The 19,872-nt window shown below is 35.2% G+C and overlaps 2 protein-coding genes across 2 annotated transcripts in view; both read right to left on the minus strand.

The window, feature by feature from the left end:
• Positions 1-19,224, minus strand: part of LOC149773615 (dual specificity protein phosphatase 14-like) — an 86,808-nt gene extending 67,584 nt beyond the window's left edge. Inside the window, exon 1 of the mRNA XM_089946333.1 lies at positions 19,106-19,224. The gene's annotated coding sequence lies outside the window, so the exon portion shown is untranslated. The remainder of the gene's footprint in view (positions 1-19,105) is intronic.
• On the minus strand, positions 9,260-19,189 carry LOC149773616 (dual specificity protein phosphatase 18-like). Its single transcript, XM_089946331.1, has 2 exons — positions 19,106-19,189; positions 9,260-10,338 (listed from the first exon to the last, which is right to left on the minus strand). Exon 2 carries the CDS (start codon positions 10,032-10,034, stop codon positions 9,405-9,407), a length of 630 nt encoding a protein of 209 aa, XP_089802457.1. The 5' UTR covers positions 10,035-10,338; positions 19,106-19,189; the 3' UTR covers positions 9,260-9,404.
• Positions 19,225-19,872: the final 648 nt, after the last annotated feature.

A 19,872-nucleotide genomic window follows, 5' to 3' on the forward strand; every position in this document is an offset into this window, starting at 1 on the left:
GTTAATGTGTTACCCATCTGTTAAGAGTTATGTTTAGAAATAGAAGAATGAGCCACGTGATTGAGTCCGTAACAATTTTCCACGAACAACACAATTAACCCCGTGACCTTTAACATCTGATACCTAGTTTCATCCTCCTCCAAGGATATGATCTATACACTGCTAAATATAATTACAAGTCTAATGTCTATCTACAGTTATATATATATGTTTTCCCTAAAAGATATTTTAAAAACAGCACTGTGACGCTTGACAACAGTAGCAATATTTGTATCCGATGCTAATCATTTACGTCAATTCATCCACGGTAATACTAGTATTGCCAGAACAAAAAACATCAACCACCTAAACTAACATTTAAACAACCGCTCCATGTAACCTTGACTTTTGATCTCCTTGGCCCTCAATTTCAACGAATGTTCCTTCCCCCTAGTACATTTGTGGGAAAAGTCCAATAATGATTCCCTGATGGAAACAGGCGATATTGTCCTTTTGGAACTGATATCGCTCATCTGGCATACATAACTTAACGACCAGTTCACACAGCACGTTTATGTAACATTGTAAAAAACACAACCTTATGTAAGCTGTCAAGCAAACTTTACATCTTGCTCATTTTACCTGTTTCACTCAAGTATAATAACAGATTATTTCTAACATAAAGGCATAATTAATATACGTAGTCTCTTGCTCATAATCAAACTCATTCATATTTATATTAAGTTAAAACCTACATATCACGTTTTATTGAAGCTGGATATATATAAAAAATATTGGATGTAGATCTAGTGAGGTAACAATTTCAGCCAACCAGATAAAAATCAGATAAAAATGTTAATATGCGCAGATTTCAATCATTAGCGACATGTGTAAGAAAAATATGATATATTAATTATTTACCAAGTTGGATCAAAATCTGATGCGAATTCGGTCTCCAGTGTGGTAACAAGCTCATCCAATCTTATCCAATATTGTGATGATATAAGACTATTTAACAAGTTTGATCAAAATCTTATCAGAATATAGACGCTCGAGTACGGACAATCTCTGCCAATTAGATGCAAGATCCCCTCATCCATATGCATAGATTTCGCTGATAGTATAATTCAATGGCTGTTCTTGAAGACGGAATCAAGTTTGATCTACAAAAAATAGGCAAGTGTTGACAAATAAATCATCACTAATATGCGTGGATATCACTCAAACCAGACGCCATCATAGCTTGATGATTTATCTGTATTTATCAACTTTTATCAGACGTACCATAAGCACAGTCTCTAGAGTAATAATTTAAAAAAAGTTCAGCCAATCAGACGCAATATTGAAACAATCTTCACTAATCAACTTATATTCTTATAAAATGCATTTGCATATATCATTAATGTTAGAGATAATTTATAATCTTTTATTGTTAACATTCCCTACATGTTGAAAAGTTGTACGGCTGATTCCAATGCAAATAATGGTAACTGTAGTAACAGTTTTTGATATATGACCATTGGACGAAGAGTGTGTGTGTGTGTGTGTGTGTGTGTGTGATCTGGATTTTTAACATAACTTTTAAAAAAATTCAGTCATATCGCTACGATGTCTGCAGTGTGGCAGTTTATAGTGATGTCTAGCACTGGGGCATCATGCCCCAGTCACATTCTCCTGACACCAGGCTGACCAGTCCTAACACTAACCTATTAATGCTGAGCGCCAAGCGAGGCAGCTGTTAGTACCATTTTTGCAAGTCTTTGGTATGACTCGGCCGGGGATCGAACCCATGACCTCCCGCATCAGAGGCGGACGGTCTAACCACTAGCCCACCGAAGCGGTCCCATTGCACAAAGGAAAAGTAATTTGATACCATATGTAAATCATATAAAAATGATTTGTTTAAATATTCATCATATGGGTACAGATTTTTTAAGCCCAGTGTGTACATGATAGGATTGTAAACTGCTATCACTATCCTTCTATTTTAGAGAGAGAAATAAGCCGTATCCATTTTTCTCCAGGATTAAGGTAATACCTTCGCAAGTTCAAAAATTTTCGTCACCAGTGTGATGAAACTGTTCATCATCAACCTTGAATCTTTGTATAACTTATCGTGAAATAATTGCCATTTTTGTCGTTTGAAATCGGGCGCCATTTTCACTACAGCGTGTATTGGGCACTCGGCTTTCCACTAGAAGGCGCTCAGGTTAATCTTTCCGAATTCTTCCATATTTAGTCATATTCGTGAAAACTTTGCCAGGAAATTCCCGAGTTCGTTCCCAAAATCTAAAAATAGGGGTGAGATCTGCCGTTTTGACAGATGTGGTTCTGCTGTCTCCAGTAAAGGTCTCGAGACCAAGCAAACAGAACAAAGGTCTCTAGTCATCTCACGACACACATTGTCGACACACTATTAACATCGGGCTCCAGACTGTGTCGCTCTAAACGACAAACTGTGTCTCGGCCAACAAACGCGACACACTATTAACATCCGGTTCTGGACTGTGCCTATGCCATATTCACCGTGGAATTTTAAAACACAAACCCGAGTATGGTTCCGAACCTTAACTGGATGCACAAAATCATCACCACTTCATACATCATATTACCAAACTTGTATGGGATTATGGTTATAAAGATAGCACTAAACCGTTTCGTATTACATATTCTGAAGTGAAAGGCAAACTTTATCCCAGGCACTGTTCAACCCTCGTCATTTACAGTCCGAAGAACCATTTCACGTTGTATGTACCAGAAGTCGATTCTAGTACAGAGACAGATGTGTGATGGCCAGTTTCTAGATTAATTTTTGTCCAATAATTTATATGAGCGGTCGTCCATTTTCTGTCAGCTGTTTTTATGCGTTTGCCAGAATTTTCGTAGTGACTGATTTTGTGGACAATTAACCCGTGGTCCAATTTTCCTCGTCATTAAAGTACTATTTGGGGCGCAAGTGTAACCCCTTATATATGAAATATCTGCTATTTACTTCAGCATATGCTCCTTATGGGGTTCAAAATCGCATGTTTTAGGGATTTTAACCATGCCGGAAAGGGTTGGTGCGACTCTAAAGAGGGTAATCACAGATGGACCATATTTGTCGTGTCAACCTTTTTAATGATTCGTTTTGTTTGTTTTCCGAGTTGAAACTGACACACTTCAATTGTTATAGATCGTCATTTTAATAGTGAATGGCTTCAAACGTGATAGGGTACATCCTTGAACGAGACCATGTCTTAAAACTTTAATCCCAACACAAGCCCATGTCCTAATTTGATAAAAATCCGATCTGAAATATGACCCCCATAACGCTAACAACCAATATTTGATGGACGACTCAGACTCATGACGGAGGCTGAGCTATTCCAAATGTTCACTTAACCTTATAGCCAGGAGGGTTATAAGGAAAGTTCAACCAAAAGTTGAAGTTTGGTAAGCCGGATATTGTGACTTTTGTAGATCGCCAACTGCGAGATATGTCGCAAGCTAGACAAAAAAGAACCAAAAAATGAGATTACTGGCGTGAGTATCACTCAAACTCAAACTGTGCTTCAAAATGTTTGAAACTTTTATGAAGCAAACAATATCCAATTAACACCATTCACATTCTAATTTTTTTTACCATTTAGAGCTTTAACATACAAGTTCATTTTATCATTAATAAACATTCTAAATTGAGTTAGAGTGCACACATAATTTGAAGACTTTTGTGAATAAGAGACCTGGTTATAATTTGTGAAGATTTACAACAATTAATTTATAAGTTTTTTTTAATCAGAACAAAGTATTTTTCTTAAACAATCTGATTGCTATGAATTGTAGAGTTAGGTTTAAAACTAGATTTAAGTTTAAGTATAGATTTAATGGTATGTTGGTGAAATCCATACCCAAGTCCACATGTTCCTGCATTCATGTGTTCCTTTTGCATGTACGTGTGCCATGAAACTACGGCCAGAGTAATAAATTTTAGCTGCTGTGTAAAATGCTTGAGACAGAAATACAATTGAAGTAACGTCTGTGGTGTTTTTATATATATATATATATATATATATATATATATATATATATATATATATATATATATATATATATTTAGCACAGTAGTATATATTCTAACGCATGCACTCCTTCCAAACCAACTGCAATGATAGCCAAACATAATCACTTTCGCCCCCATCCATCACTTTGCTCAAAAAAAATATTGCATATCTTAAATACACACATCCGGCACGTGATAACATCCTTGCTCTCAACGAACCCATGCTATCCACCTTTGAGTTTACATGAATTGAGAATATATATGTGCACATATCTAAGCAAATGTCTCCACAATTTCTGATAAATATTTAATTTACACGCCACGAACTACATGGTTTTAACTGGATACCCCTCCCCCAAATAATCCATAATAATTAAACAGTAATAAATGATGATAGATGTACGGATGGAAACGACTAGCCGTTGAGTGCAAACTACTGAGGCGCGGTTTGGAAGCAATTGTGTCAACGTTGCAGCTATTATCGATTTTTCTCTGGGATTCATTACCATAGTTATAATTTCGTTCAACAAAGGTACTGCAGCATCATCAATCTGAAGGTTCGCTAAAAGCTTATAACAGCTGCTGTATACGACAAATATGGGTCTAAGCGATACATGTCGAACATAGTGAAGACAAATGAAGCTATGTAAAACGGACATTTTCAAACAAAAACATGATTTACACAATCAAAGTGTGTTGGCGCCATTATCAAAGTGTTTGGTTCAACCGAAAATTCGTCAAACGAAAACTTGGTCTTGTTCGCGGGCGAAAACGGTAGAAACAAAGACGACGCTTTTCATGTCCGCCATCTTGCTTTACGATATAATCTACGACTAAACATGTCGCCATTCTGCCTCCCCCCCCCATACTAACCATAGTGTCCACATTCTTGCTTCTGACAGATTATAAACATCGGCTGCACGACTTGTGACAGACACTTCATGACCAAATAAAGGTGGTCGTCAAGGGCTCAAAGAAAAACGTGCCCTAGGTCAAAGCGCCGCCAAAACCCAACCGATGTAGTCGCTACCTTACAATAGATGTCGTGATACCCGCCAGGCACAGTCCAATTTGTTATTTCACTACTAACGTGAAAAGTCCCCAAGCATAAAGGGAAAACAGATTTATACCCAGTAAAAGGAAAACAAAGGTATATAGAATGATAATGCATTTCATGTGGTAGATATCAAAACCTTGATCTTTTAACCCTCAAAAGCAATAAGTTCCTTCTTACCGCATGGACAAACCAGTCACAATATTTGTTTTCTCTCGTCTTTCTTCTTTTGATAAACATGTTGTACAGAATACAAACTACCGTAGCAAAAACATTGTCTTCCTTTTGCCGTATGATGTTGTAGAACTATGAATCCTTGCAACGCGTATAGCTTATTTTCATGCAGAAACAACAAAGCTATTCACTACGCTTTTGGAAAGTAATTGGTTTGCAATTCAAGATATTTTGCAGAAACTTAATCCCTTGCTTGCTGCAAGATGACCTTGATAACTGACCTTTTAGCGAAAGACAGCTACAAAGATTGGTTAGGTATTTTAAACCTTAAGACATCACGAGACCATTTTTCTCGGAGGCACCGTGGCTCTGAACTTTGGTGACATGATCTCAAAATTAACAGTTTTCGATTCCAACACGATCTGCCTTGATACGTCTTCTACAATTCAAACTAATGTGCAAAAATCTTCTTCTTTGTGCCACTGTTATTTTAACGTTTGACAGTTTGATCCCTAATATAAAAGCTTTTCTCTGAAACGATCAAACAAGCCATCTGTAAAGTATGGTTAAGCTATATATATATAAAAAAAAAACACATATCTAAAATAACTGTGCAATAACTTGTTTTTAGTCACTATGAGCTTTCGACCCCCAAATCCAAATGTTTCTTCCGTACACTGTGTGTATTCTCCACAGAGTTTCCTAGAGTTGTGTGGTCTGAATTTAACCAGATAACAAGCGCCAAAAATATGATGACAGTCGTCTGAAACGGGTGTATACCAAAATAATGACATCTTGAAAGGGTCAATACTTAATCCAATCTAAATTAGGACGAACCAATTAACTTTAAATAAATAATAACGTAGCAATGACATTGTAAAAATAAAAACAACCCCCGGTAGCTGAAGACATTTCTCTACTCTATTAGTCACACACAATTACTAGGTGTAGTACAACATGTCAATAACATATATATATTGTTTTCCGAGTTGAAACTGACACACTTCAATTGTTATGGATCGTCATTTTAATAGTGAATGGCTTCAAACGTGATAGGGTACATTCTTGAACGAGACCATGTCTTAAAACTTTAATCCCAACACAAACCCATGTCCTAATATATAAAATGTGTGTGTGTGTGCGTGTGTTAATGCTTTTTACTGCAGCTGCGGTGGCTCACTGGTAGAGTGCAGAACTTGCGATCAGGGGGTTCGAGTTCAAATCCCACCACAGGGTCAGTCTGGGTCCGCTACCGTTGCCTCTCTACTAAAAAACTGGTATGCGTTGCTGTGCTGTAAAAGCTTGATACTGGCCCTGTGATAAGGTTAATACATTTTAAAAAATGTATCCATGTTAATTGTTTCCTGTCTGCTGTTTGTATAACTGTATGAACAAATTTGCAACCCGGAATATGACAGTACTCTGAAACATAATAACCACTTTGAAAAAAGTCATAACGGATTGTCAAGCAATACAAATTGCTTGGGCAAGGTTTCTCCGAACTTTGATGGCTAGTTTCGTTCTAGGTACATGCCCAAAAAGGTTTTACTTTTTCTGACCAAGTTTGCGGATATTTCTGAAGATTTGTCAACAAAGAGGTATTTTGGGGATTTTATTTCGTCATCGCTTTTCTTCCAACACTGCTCGAAAAGTGCACATAAACTTTGTAGACTGGATATATGGTTGGTACAATAAGGTTTTACTTTTTCTCTGGTTCATATTTTTAGCACTTTTAAATATATTCAAAAGTGAGGAATTCAGAGTTCGTCATCCTGTTTAGTACCAAACCTCTTGGAGAGTTTAACTGATACTATGTAGGCTTGATATGTAGTTGGTGTAGATGCACAAAAAATTCTTCTGGCACCCTTGGAGGGAGATGTCTTGAAATATCGTCATAAAAGGGGATATTTCTGAGATTCAGTTTAGATGATCGCTTTCCCTCGCACAGAACTTCAAGATTTTATTTAAAATTTGCAGGGTAGATATATAGTTTGGTGCAGACACGCAATAACGTTTCACTTCTTTATTTAGCCAATTGTGGGGAAAATTTCTTGGAACATTGTCAGAGAATAAGGTATTCTGCTTGCAGAATTTAAAAAAAAAAATAGACTTCAGATTGCCATATATACTTCTCTCCACAATGCACTGAGGATTTCAACGAAAACTCTGAAGGCAAGAATAATACTTTCTGTCAACGAAAAAAATGTTTTACCTTCTATCTCAGACTCATTTTTAGATGCATTTCTCGAAAAATTCGTGAAAAGTGGTATTTTGAGAAATCATTATATCTCCTTCCGCATTTATCATAAGATTTTACTGACACACTGGAGGCGAGATATTTGGTTAATATAGCTGCGCAGTAAGATTTACCTTTTTCCTCTCGTCCATTATTGGGGAAATTATCTTGAAAACAATTTTCAAATGGATAATTTTGAGATTTTAAGCTTGTCTACTTGGTATATATGCAACCCTATACAATATTACTTCAGGACATTCCCATCAATGCAGGAAACACTATTTTATTGCTCTAAAGGTGTCAAGACATGGAGGAATGTACGTTGTTTACTATACAAGAAAAACATACTTAAAACATGCCTGAAGTGCAGGGATATACGAGTCTGCGATTGCATGTATATTCCTTCGGCGAAAAACTTGCTATTTATAATGTGATAAGCAAACGCAGATATTGTTCAATACGAATATCGGCTATCTCTCAAAAAGATCATATCATACTAGAACACCGCAAGTAGTCTTCTTATGAAACCCAATGCCAATATACCTTTCCGTTTAGGAGTAGAGGTAACATTTTCAAGATGGCTGCCATGGTGGCCATACTGAACGTCAGATTCGTACCATTTTCATTTAAGACCAAGCAGGCGTCATAAAAAGCCATTTACTGATAAACCATCCATTCACGAGAAGTAGCAATAACACGATTTTCAAGATGGCCGCTGTAGCGACCATACTGGATGCCCAAGTGCAATCGTTTAGCATTTAGGACCAATTAAACGTCCAAAAAAGTCCGCTTGTCCATATGAATTTCCTGTTCAGGAGGAGAAGCGATATCCAAATTTTCAATATGGCCGCTGTGACGGTACTAACCATACAAATATAAGTATTTTCATTTAGGACGAGCTATGTATCACAAGAAGTCTTCTGGTGAAAACCATGATATTGGATTTCCATTAAGAAGAGGCATCGATAACAAGATTTTCAAGATGGCCAATAAAGCAGCCATACTGCATGTCAGATCAGCACCATTTTCATGAAAAATGCAAGGTTTCTGAGCAGTTTTTCATGGTTCTTGTCATTCTCATTTGTTCTTGGGTGGAAGTGGTAGTTAAATACTTAACAAGGATGGTATAATTTAAAATCTATGGTTTGCTATGTATCATTTTACTTCTAAACGTTTTGTGGTTTATTTTTTTAAAAATTCCTGACGGACTAGACTCACCTGACAAAATTAAGTTGCATAGCCAGATTTTCTTCACATTATTACATGGTTCCATTTTCTCTTCTCTTCCATGAGACAAAGAGCACTTTATTCTAGCAAATATGATCGGCATTCAGAAAGGTCAAACAACGGAGAGTTTTTCTATGCGAATTTCATTTTGCCTGAAAAATATTTAAGACCTTCAAGACAAATGGCTCGTTATATATTCATTTGTTTCTGGTTGTTTGTATTTGGTTCTGTATCAAAGGTGTGCTACACACATTTTGGTCACATGATATTTAATGACGGATATGGTGTTCGTTACTGCCGTTGATATTTCCATATCACACACCCAGACTGAAATTAGTTAAGTGTTTTCAAATATGTCTGCACGTCAAAATTTGTATATGCACATAATCTAACTTTTTAAAATTCCAATTCATTTCTGGAATTTCATTCACTATGTAAATCGGAAATTATAATGGGTAATAAATTAAAAACCGCATTCGCTAATGTATATTTTGTAATTTTCTATAACAAGTACAGATAATCAAATGATCAATACACTGTACAAAAATGACACGTTAAAATCATGATGGCCTTGTCGAGACCAAATGCAGAACAGAAAAACATGAAACATGTCAGTAATAGGTGAACATGATTTCTTAAAAATTATGTGTACCGATTTCTGTTGAGAGAGAAATATAGCCAGCTCCCAAGTTCTACATTTCTCCTTTGCTAAAGATTATAAATAATATTTGCAAGAAAAGTATCAAGCATTGCACAGTCCACAAAAGAAACAAGTCTGGCATCCAAGCCAGTTTAATCTTGTACTCTACTTCTTCAATAAAAATACTGGGTGCAAGTCCTGAGATAAAAGGCATAAGCTCTACAGAGTTAGCTCCCCTCAACTTCTCCTCATAAGACACCAGGTCTCGCCAAAAACCAAAGTTTGGAAAAATCACAGGTCGCCTCTCAAGAACATGTTCGTAAGATTGTCGTAGAGACATATTATGATATTTCATCATGTAAGCAATACAAACACTAGCTGACCTACTGACCCCAGCAAGGCAATGAACAAGAATTTTCTTCCTCTTGGAGCACACCTTGTGAATATGATCAACACACTTGTCCAGGTTTGATAAAAGATCCTGTTTTTCTTCATCTCTCATAAGAACATGCATTACATCAAGACTAAGCTCATCAGGATAACAATATTCATCCAACTCAAATGCAGTATTCAGTATGTTTGTTATCCCCTCTGCTTTCAAGTTTTCCCCTGTAACTGCCCCAATTCCACTCAAGTAAACATTCTCTGTTATCACTGATAACTCCTTCTTCTGTATCACCATTTCTTTAATTCCAGTGGATCAGAAAGACCATTGTTCTTTCTGTTAAAATTCTCACCACAATCTTCCTCAAAGAACTACTATATATCTTTAATGAATGTAACATTCACAGTATCCAAAAGTTTGCTACATAATTCATGTTCCAGTTTGAAAGAAAAAAACCCCACAAACATGGTCATTGATCTTCTAAGATTAAATAAATTGATTTACAGTATCCACTCATCCCACATTATAATTACTGCATTACTGCATGGACTCTTCAGTCTAAACCTCTTAAGATCCATTAAAATCATTATGCCTCACAGACCTGCAAAATTTAAATGTCAGAAATTAGCAAAACCTTCTCATGCTATCAACTAAAATTTTGAGAGAAAATTCTTCAATATTTAATAACATGGTACAACCGGAAAAACATTTCACCCTGTAAAATGTAAAACAGTGCAGAGATCATGAAAATGTAACAGATCTAAAGGATAGATTCAGAGTTTCCAAGTACAAACATGAAATTAATAGATCAAATAAGAATGGGTCCATGCTGTACTCATAATTTTCCATGATAAAGCGAATTCTCTCCCCAGCATGAACATGATGTGGTGGTTGGAAAAAGGGAGATCTGTGAGTAGAGGGGTCAAAATTTAGAATGTGTATAACAGTAAATTAGCAAATTTTTTACAAAACATTTAAGTCACATAATATAAAACAACAAAAAATACAATGTATTGGAAAGATTTTTTTCTGTCAGATTCAATAAAATTATTGTATCATTTTGTTATTGCAAAAGACAGTAACTTTGACATTAGGACACTTTTGACAATGGGTAACATATTAAGGGATAAGTGTTTTATTCCATCTTTACAAAATCAGATATGAAAAAAACCTTGTACCTTATACTATCAACCTAAAAGTGCAACAGAATAATGATTTGATTGTTTATGGAATACAACTACATGGAATTTCACCAACTTCTTTAAACTTCATGTGTGGTATTTCAGTGTGTGGGAGTCTCTTATGACTGAAACTTAAAATGCAGACATGGTAAATAATTCAGTTGACACAAAGGTTCACCACCCCACCACCCCAACTATTTTTAAACTGACGTACCATGCTCATTCATCTTAAAAAAGACACAATATACTCATAATATGAAAGCATTCAACAGCCTCAAAAATGTGTTTATTAGTACATCAATTTGAAAGAAGATATGTGAACTTCATTTTCTCTGTATTTGGAGCTTGTGGAGTGTCTTTGGAAAAGGAATTTAGTGCCCATTTCCATGACATGATGTTGCCAACAAAGTGTTAGAAAGTGCCATTAAAAACCCAACTAACCAACTCAGTGTATTTTGGTAAAATAACTGACACAGCAACTATTTTGCCCAAATTTCCCTGAGCATAGATCATGATAAAGTAATGCCAAACAAGGTCCACCATCTGGTGTACAATAATTACAAAAAGAGCTTTTAAATAAAAGATTAAAAGAAGGCCAGTTAACAGATAACAGTCCTGTGATTCTTTTATTTCTTTATCATAACCCTCCAAACATTTTAAGCAATCATATATATACTTGTGTAATGTAAATGCAAACTCCACTGAGTCAAATCTGCCATCGCATAATATGCCAGCACATCTGGGTCTATGCAGTTTGTTGGGATTATTCAGCAGAAAAAGTAACACAGACCCTGATCTGCCAATGCATGATGCAAAAGCAGATCAGCCTAATTGCTTACAGTTGGACATGACTTATAAGCAAGAAAATTTGGTATGATAATAGATAAAGAATAAAGCAACTTGTACCAGCAAATATATTCTTCATAACCTAAATCAGTCTATATGGCATGGTACGGTCCTTAATAACCTAAATCAGTCTACATGGCATGGTACGGTCCTTAATAACCTAAATCAGTCTACATGGCATGGTACGGTCCTTAATAACCTAAATCAGTCTATATGGCATGGTACAGTCCTTAATAACCTAAATCAGTCTACATGGCATGCTAAGGTCCTTAATAACCTAAATCAGTCTACATGGCATGGTACGGTACTTAATAACCTAAATCAGTCTATATGGCATGGTACAGTCCTTAATAACCTAAATCAGTCTACATGGCATGGTACAGTCCTTAATAACCTAAATCAGTCTACATGGCATGGTACAGTCCTTAATAACCTAAATCAGTCTACATGGCATGGTATGGTCCTTAATAACCTAAATCAGTCTACATGACATGATATGGTCCTTAATAACCTACATCAGTTTACATGGCATGGTACAGTCCTTAATAACCTAAATCAGTCTACATGACATGGTATGGTCCTTAATAACCTAAATCAGTCTACATGACATGGTATGGTCCTTAATAACCTAAATCAGTTTACATGGCATAAGACTATGGCACGGTCCTTGCTTGTAATCTGCATACTACATACTACAGTCAAATAAGAATGATGAAACATTTATAACTTGTAACAAAATCACAGTGAACACATTATATACATACCCCATGTTTAATTGTCTTTTATCTTTTATAGGTATGAGTAGGGCATTGTTGTTCTGGAGATTATTGACCAATCTCGATGACAGAATTATAACTAAGCAGCACATAGATATACATATTTTACACAAAGAAACCAACAAAAAAATGCATAAAGAAAGCTTTAAAATGTGTTAAAATTACATAAAGCAACAGGATTTAAAGGTTTTCTTCCAGTGTTGTTTGCATAAGCACAGTCCATACTTAATGATCATGCATTTCATCAGTGTAAACTGGGACAAGTTTAGGATACGCATGTTGAAACTAACAGTCCTTGATAATTATGAGAAATTCACTCAAAGCTTGAGTCATATAGGTGGCGCTCTACAGTTTCGTATTTTGCATAGGGTTAGTATTTTAAAGAAAAAGAATTTCCCTGGCTCTCCTCGCTGGTTATACTGGCTATTTAAAAAAGACCTTGTATATCTTAGGTATAATTCAAAGAACCTTTAATTCCCTTTATTTTGGTACATGATTGATGGGTGTAATATGGGTTATAGAGTATACAGCTTGGCCTTACTCCAGATGTGCACCTTTCAAAAAAGTGCTAGCTCCACTTGGTCATTTTCACTTCCTGAACTTCAGAGGTAAATTGTATAAAAAAGAGCCAAAACTTTTTTTTACATTTTATATCTTTGGTAATTCATTCAATGCACTTTCAGAAGCTGGTATTGTCTAGTCTGGCAAAGTTCATTTTCCCTATTTTAATAGCTGCAATGGATAGTGTACTTTAGACTAATTCAGGCTGATTTTTTAACACAAGGTGAACAGTCATTTTAGTTAGCAGTGTGTTTAAATCATGTACAATTTCCAAAAGTACAATATCCAAAGAAATATCATCCACATTACATTAATGTAGCATAGAGGTATGCCAACATTCTCTCCATTGTGCATGTTTTAAATACAAACAACTTCACCTCACATATGTCACTCTCTCAAAAGTACATAACAACTGGTGAGCGCCCCATAAAGAGAATATAGGTATTATTATTGTATGATTTAATTATGATTTTATGGCTGAAACATTTAAGTCGCAAGCATCAAAAGAATCCTTTTGAATAATTCTCCTGCATTTCCCCCAACAGAACAGTATTTATGAGTGTCAGAGTCTCTAACAAATCCAGTCCCCCCATGATAAAAAGTGAGCTATTTTAAGAATGCACATTTTGTAAACATAGCAACCAATGTTATGCTGAGTGACAGGAACATGAAACTAGCCAGAATTATTTCTGAGATATCAACAATGAAGTTTAGTGTTTGAAAAGGGAGGGAACACATCAGGTTCATAAAGGTCAAAGGTCAAAGTGTAAACTATCTGCCTACTGTTTAATATGGAAGAAGCGAATTCACTTTCTCGTCATTTATTTATTTCATTGCAAATAAATGAAAAGAAATATTTTCACTATATATTTCTTTTACTTTTTGCAACAGTTTTAAATTTAAGTTGACTACTCCTATATTCTAAGACTTCTAATTTCCCCATAATTAAGGTCACTACTCACACAAACATGCCTCATGGCAAATTATGTAAGCAAGAGCAAAATGAGCATAATTAGCTTATTTTCATGCTTAACATCAATATGAATGTACCATTTTATTCAGAACATCATAAATAATTATATGAAAATAAAAAATTAAAAAATTGCATAGATTTTTATATTTGCTTTAAGGTGGCGCTCTACAGTTTCATAGTTTGCATAGGGTTAGTATTTTAAAGAAAAAGAATTTCACCGGCTTTCCTCACTGGCTATACTGGCCATTTAAAAAAGACCTTGTATATCTTAGGTATAATTCAAAGAACCTTTAATTCCCTTTATTTTGGTACATGATTGATGGGTGTAATATGGGTTATAGAGTATACAGCTTGGCCTTACTCCAGATGTGCACCTTTCAAAAAAGTGCTAGCTCCACTTGGTCATTTTCACTTCCTGAACTCCAGAGGTAAATTGTATAAAAAAGAGCAGATAACTTTTTTTACATTTTATATCTTTGGTAATTCATTCATTGCACTTTCAGAAGCTGGTATTATCTAGTCTGGAAAATTCATTTTCCCTATTTTAATAGCTGTTATGGATAGTGTACTTTAGACTAATTCAGGCTGATTTTTTAGCACAAGGGAGCAGTCATTTTAGTTAGCAGTGTGTTTAAATCATGTACAATTTCCAAAAGTACAATATCCAAAGTATCATCCACATTACAATAATGTAGCATAGAGGTATGCCAACATTCTCTCCATTGTGCATGTTTTTAATGCAAACAACTTCACCTTACGTACGTCACTCTGTCAAAAGTACATAACAACTAGTGAGCGCCCCCATAATCAAATGTACTCTGAATTAGTCTTGGTCAAAAAGCCTTTTAATGCCTTCTGAAAGGGGTTATTTATATACCCTGAATTAGTCTTGGTCACTAAACCTTTTAATGCATTCTTAAAGGGAATATTAATGTACCCTGAATTAGGTGTGGTCAGAAAGTCTTTAATGTTCTCTGAAAGGCATTATTAATGTACTCTGAAAGGCATGACTGATGTACTCTGAATTAGTCTTGGACAAAAAATTGGCACCACTTTCAAAATATAAATATTACCATACTTGCCCAATCAGCATGTCCACTTGCCCAAGCGCTGCTTGTGACAAAAAGTAATGTATTTGTGCACAGTGTGATTAAATCCAACAAAAATACACAACACTGAATCATTTCAATGAAACAGCCACTTGCCATATTAGTGAAAAAACCACATGAGAGCAAAATTTACATATGATCTTGAATCATCATCCCCTACATTCAAGCATTGGATTTTTCTGCTGGGACTAGAAGATTGATTACATAATGGGGTGTTCTGTAGGTATTATGTACTTCGGAGAAAGTGACAGGTGTAAGGTAAGTTAATGTATTTGCAAAAGCACAATTGGGAAAATGTTGGCATACCTCTATGATACTTTCATGTACAGTGGCTGATATTTCTTTGGATACTTATTTGTGGAAACTGTACGTAATCTAAGCACACAGCTAATCAAAATGGCTGCTCCAATATGCTTGAAAAATCAGCCTGAATTAGTCTCAAGTATACTATTTTTAACAGTTATTAAAATAGGGTAATGAAATTTTTCAGACTATACAATACCAGCCTCTATAAGTGCAATGAATGAATTACAAATTATATAAAAAGGATCAAAGTTATCAGCTCATTTTTTAAATATCATTTATCATTTTAGTCTAGAAAGTTAAAATGACCAAGTAGAGCAGAGTTTTTTTTTCTTAAGGAAAAAAAAATGATCGTCCAACATTTTTTGGCTCGGGGTCAAAACAAAATGTTTAAGGTTGCAGACTGCATGAGCTAAGATAGTTCCTTATCACTGATAATGCATATTTTCAAATGAACTCCCTACATGACAGTGGGCCACACAATGTCAAGTACTGAGCCATGTGCCACACAGGTCACAGGTTGGACATGCCAGTTCTAAGTAATATTGGGCACGAAAACCATAAATTACCACTTCCTCCTTTTAGCATGCCCTGATAACCTTTAAACCAATTTATAATGTGGAAGCTTGGGAGGATCCAGTTTTTTATCTTAGAAAATGGCAGAAGTAGTCTCCTGTTTGATTAACATTCAGAAATTATGAACAAAATTGGTAAATGAATGCTTAAGGTATTACTTGTCAATCAGTGTGTGTTATATTAGAATCAGCAACATGGAATTTTACACAGAACATAATAAATGCATAATCTTATTGCCCACACAGAACATAACAAAAATGCATAAATGCATATTTTTAATACCCACACAGAACATAATAAAAATGCATAAATGCATATTCTTAATGCCCACACCGAACATAACAAAAATGCATAAATGCATATTTTTAATACCCACACATAATATAACAAAAATGCATAAATGCATAATCTTATTGCCCACACAGAACATAACAAATATGCATAAATGCATATTTTTAATACCCACACAGAACATAACAAAAATGCATAAATGCATATTCTTAATGCCCACACAGAACATAACAAAAATGCATAAATGCATATTTTTAATACCCACACAGAACATAACAGAAATGCGTAAATGCATATTCTTATTGCCCACACAGAACATAACAAAAATGCATAAATGCATATTCTTAATACCCACACAGAACATAACAAAAATGCATAAATGCATATTCTTAATGCCCACACAGAACATAACAGAAATGCATAAATGCATATTCTTAATGCCCACACAGAACATAACAAAAATGCATAAATGCATATTCTTAATGCCCACACAGAACATAACAAAAATGTATAAATGCATATTCTTAGTGCCCAAACAGAACATAACAAAAATGCATAAATGCGTATTCTTAATGCCCGCACAGAACATAACAAGAAGGCATAAATGCATATTCTTAGTGCCCACACAGAACATAACAAAAATGCATAAATGCGTATTCTTAATGCCCGCACAGAACATAACAAAAATGCATAAATGCATATTCTTAATGCCCACACAGAACATAACAAAAATGCATAAATGCATATTCTTCAAAATCAAAAAGCATACATTTTATAAATCTGTTTTTAACAAAAATATTTTCACAATAACACAATACATGACAAAATATTAATCAACAGAAATAATGGAAAATGCTTGCTGGTGGCAACATTGTAAGAAAAACCAATATAAGAAATCTTGTCAAGCAAACTTTATGCTTTGATTTTATTTTTTTTATTTGGTTGCACTCTCTAATTGTTATAATTGTGACATGCCTTCCTCTATTCAAATAAGAAAAGAGTCAGCAGTCATGGCAATACCAGCAAGCAGTTTTGTGAGAAACTACCTAAGTGCTTACCCAGCAGCTATGCTGGATTTATTTTGACAACTATTGAAAATTTAATTATCCTTTGGTATAATAACACAAATTAATTAAATTAACAGATTAACTAAATCACCCAATTACTAGACAGAAAAGGATCCAGCATTACAACAACATCCATGTGTAGGTTCAGCTCAGTTTGTTACTGAAATCACACACTAGAGACAACTCCTTAAAATCATACACTGGAGACAATTCCTTAAAATAACACACTGGGGACAACTCCTTAAAATCATACACTGGAAAACTCCCAAGCAGTTGCTTTTATCTTATATATGCATTATTCTTTAAAATCTTCAGTGATGTATTCGAATATAAACTTGAACATTTAAATAAAATGCACAATTTTTGGGTCTCTTTTTTTCTAGTTTAGTTTTTGCTGTGATCCTCATGTAACATTCTAGGACTGAAACTGCAGTATGCTGACTGTATGTTGTTGTAATACAAACAATATAGGGTTTTATTACATACCCATTTAAATCTAATATACTTGATCTGGCATTTGATACAACTGTTCAATCCATATTTTTGTATCATACACCCGTATTTGAACTACCTAACTTCTTTGATGTCCTCTTATAGCCATTTTTTTTTTAAAATGGAAACTTTTGTAAGTAAGAAATTCATTTGGAATTTCATTTATAGAGTTAAAAAATATTTAGAATGCATAACAAAATGGGATATGTAACAAATGGGGTGAAATAACTTATAACTATCACCTGTTCAGATGCCATTCTCATTCTTAATAATATTTTTTTACACAAATATTTACAGACTACCTGTTAGGTAGCAGTGATTTATTTTATTGAACCTTAAATAAGTTCATTCCACGTTGCTGGGCCCTGGTAATAACAAAGATGGTTGAAATTTAAATGCTTACATGAAGAAAACAAGTAGAAAAGTCACGCATTCGGTCTCGAGCGGTTGACAGGCATCACATGAGATGTATTATTATATTCTTACGCACAAAATGAGACGTGCCTTCGTAATTAACGTTATGCGGGAAGAACAATGTTATTAGGTGCCAGAGCTAGGGACTCAAAATGGCGGATATGGAAGTACATACGTTTTGTGACGTCACATGAAAACAACGGATACTAATACATTTTTTTGTTTACAAACACATGAAATATTTGTTGACAAAGAACATTTTATCCACAGTACTATTATATGAATAGTTAACTGGCCTAGCGATAAGCCAAGTACAAAATTTGCTGATGTCTGATTTCGTTATTGGCAGTGAACGTTAGTGTACCGGTTCTAAACACAGGGGTTCGTTACCCCCATCTCTTGATTCATGGACGGATACTCCAAATTTTCTTTGTAGCGGACCCCTGTGGTTGTGTATGGGCCGACCAGTCCCTGAATCTTCTGGCCAGATTTCAAACCCTCAAGGTTATATCAAGCCTGAATCAAAATTAATCTTACCTGTTATTATTTGTTTCTCTTTTCTTCTCCTCCTTTTAAGACAGATTTATAGGTCACTTCTTTATTTGTTATTCGCTCCACGACATCTAACCCAGGTATTCAAGTATTACTAAAACCCCAACTTAAGTGTTAGGTTATATTACCGGCGACAATCGGAGCCAATCTATATCCGAATATACTGTAATTGTTTAAGTCTTATAGGCTTCAAAAAAGAAAACTTTCTATTCTTATATGTTGCTTACCTCCATTTTACCACCAACTGGTTTATCCAGAAATAACTCTCCAAGAAGAAGCAATAAGCTACTGTTTGAAGTGACAGATTTCACCAACTTGCTTAATATCATCGAATCTCGTAGAAAATTCGCACGGTATGTCCTACATTTAAGTTCAATATTTGGAGGTGGGAAATGGTTAGAAATAAAACGTAATAACTCAAAATTAACTGTAACTAGTGCAATATATTATAAAACTTTCATTTCTTGTAAGAATTCAATGTTTTTGTTATATATTTACAACACAAAATAGAGAAAAAATATAATACATATTGTTTATTACGATTCGACTTAAGTGACACCTGCCGGAAGCTTTTAGGTCGTCATGAGACAAGAACAGTAACACTTCCACGAAGGGTTACAGGACGGTCCATAGCGAATTCGGTCCATGACAAACTCTAACTAGCTAGTAGTAATGGGGGATACTATAGGGTCTGTGGGACTTGGTTGTTGTTGTTGTTGTTGTAGGGCTTAACGCCATTTTTCAGCACACGATAGGCTATACATGGCGGCCAGTATTAATGGTGGAGGAAGAACCCGAGAAAACCCCGGAAAGAACCACCGACCCTCGAGAAGCTACTGGCAAGCTTTCTCACATACCCACATTGGCCGAATCCGAGACTCGAACCTACGCAGACACAGGTGAGATGGCAGTGATCCGTAACGGAGAGCGCTTTAGACCACTCAGCCACTCGGGGCCCCCTGTGGGACTTGGTAAAACGGGGATTGTACTGTAG

The sequence above is a fragment of the Sinohyriopsis cumingii genome, unplaced genomic scaffold (genome assembly GCF_028554795.1).
Source record: "Sinohyriopsis cumingii isolate HCF-2022 unplaced genomic scaffold, ASM2855479v2 utg000624l, whole genome shotgun sequence".
Classification (NCBI taxonomy): domain Eukaryota; kingdom Metazoa; phylum Mollusca; class Bivalvia; order Unionida; family Unionidae; genus Sinohyriopsis; species Sinohyriopsis cumingii.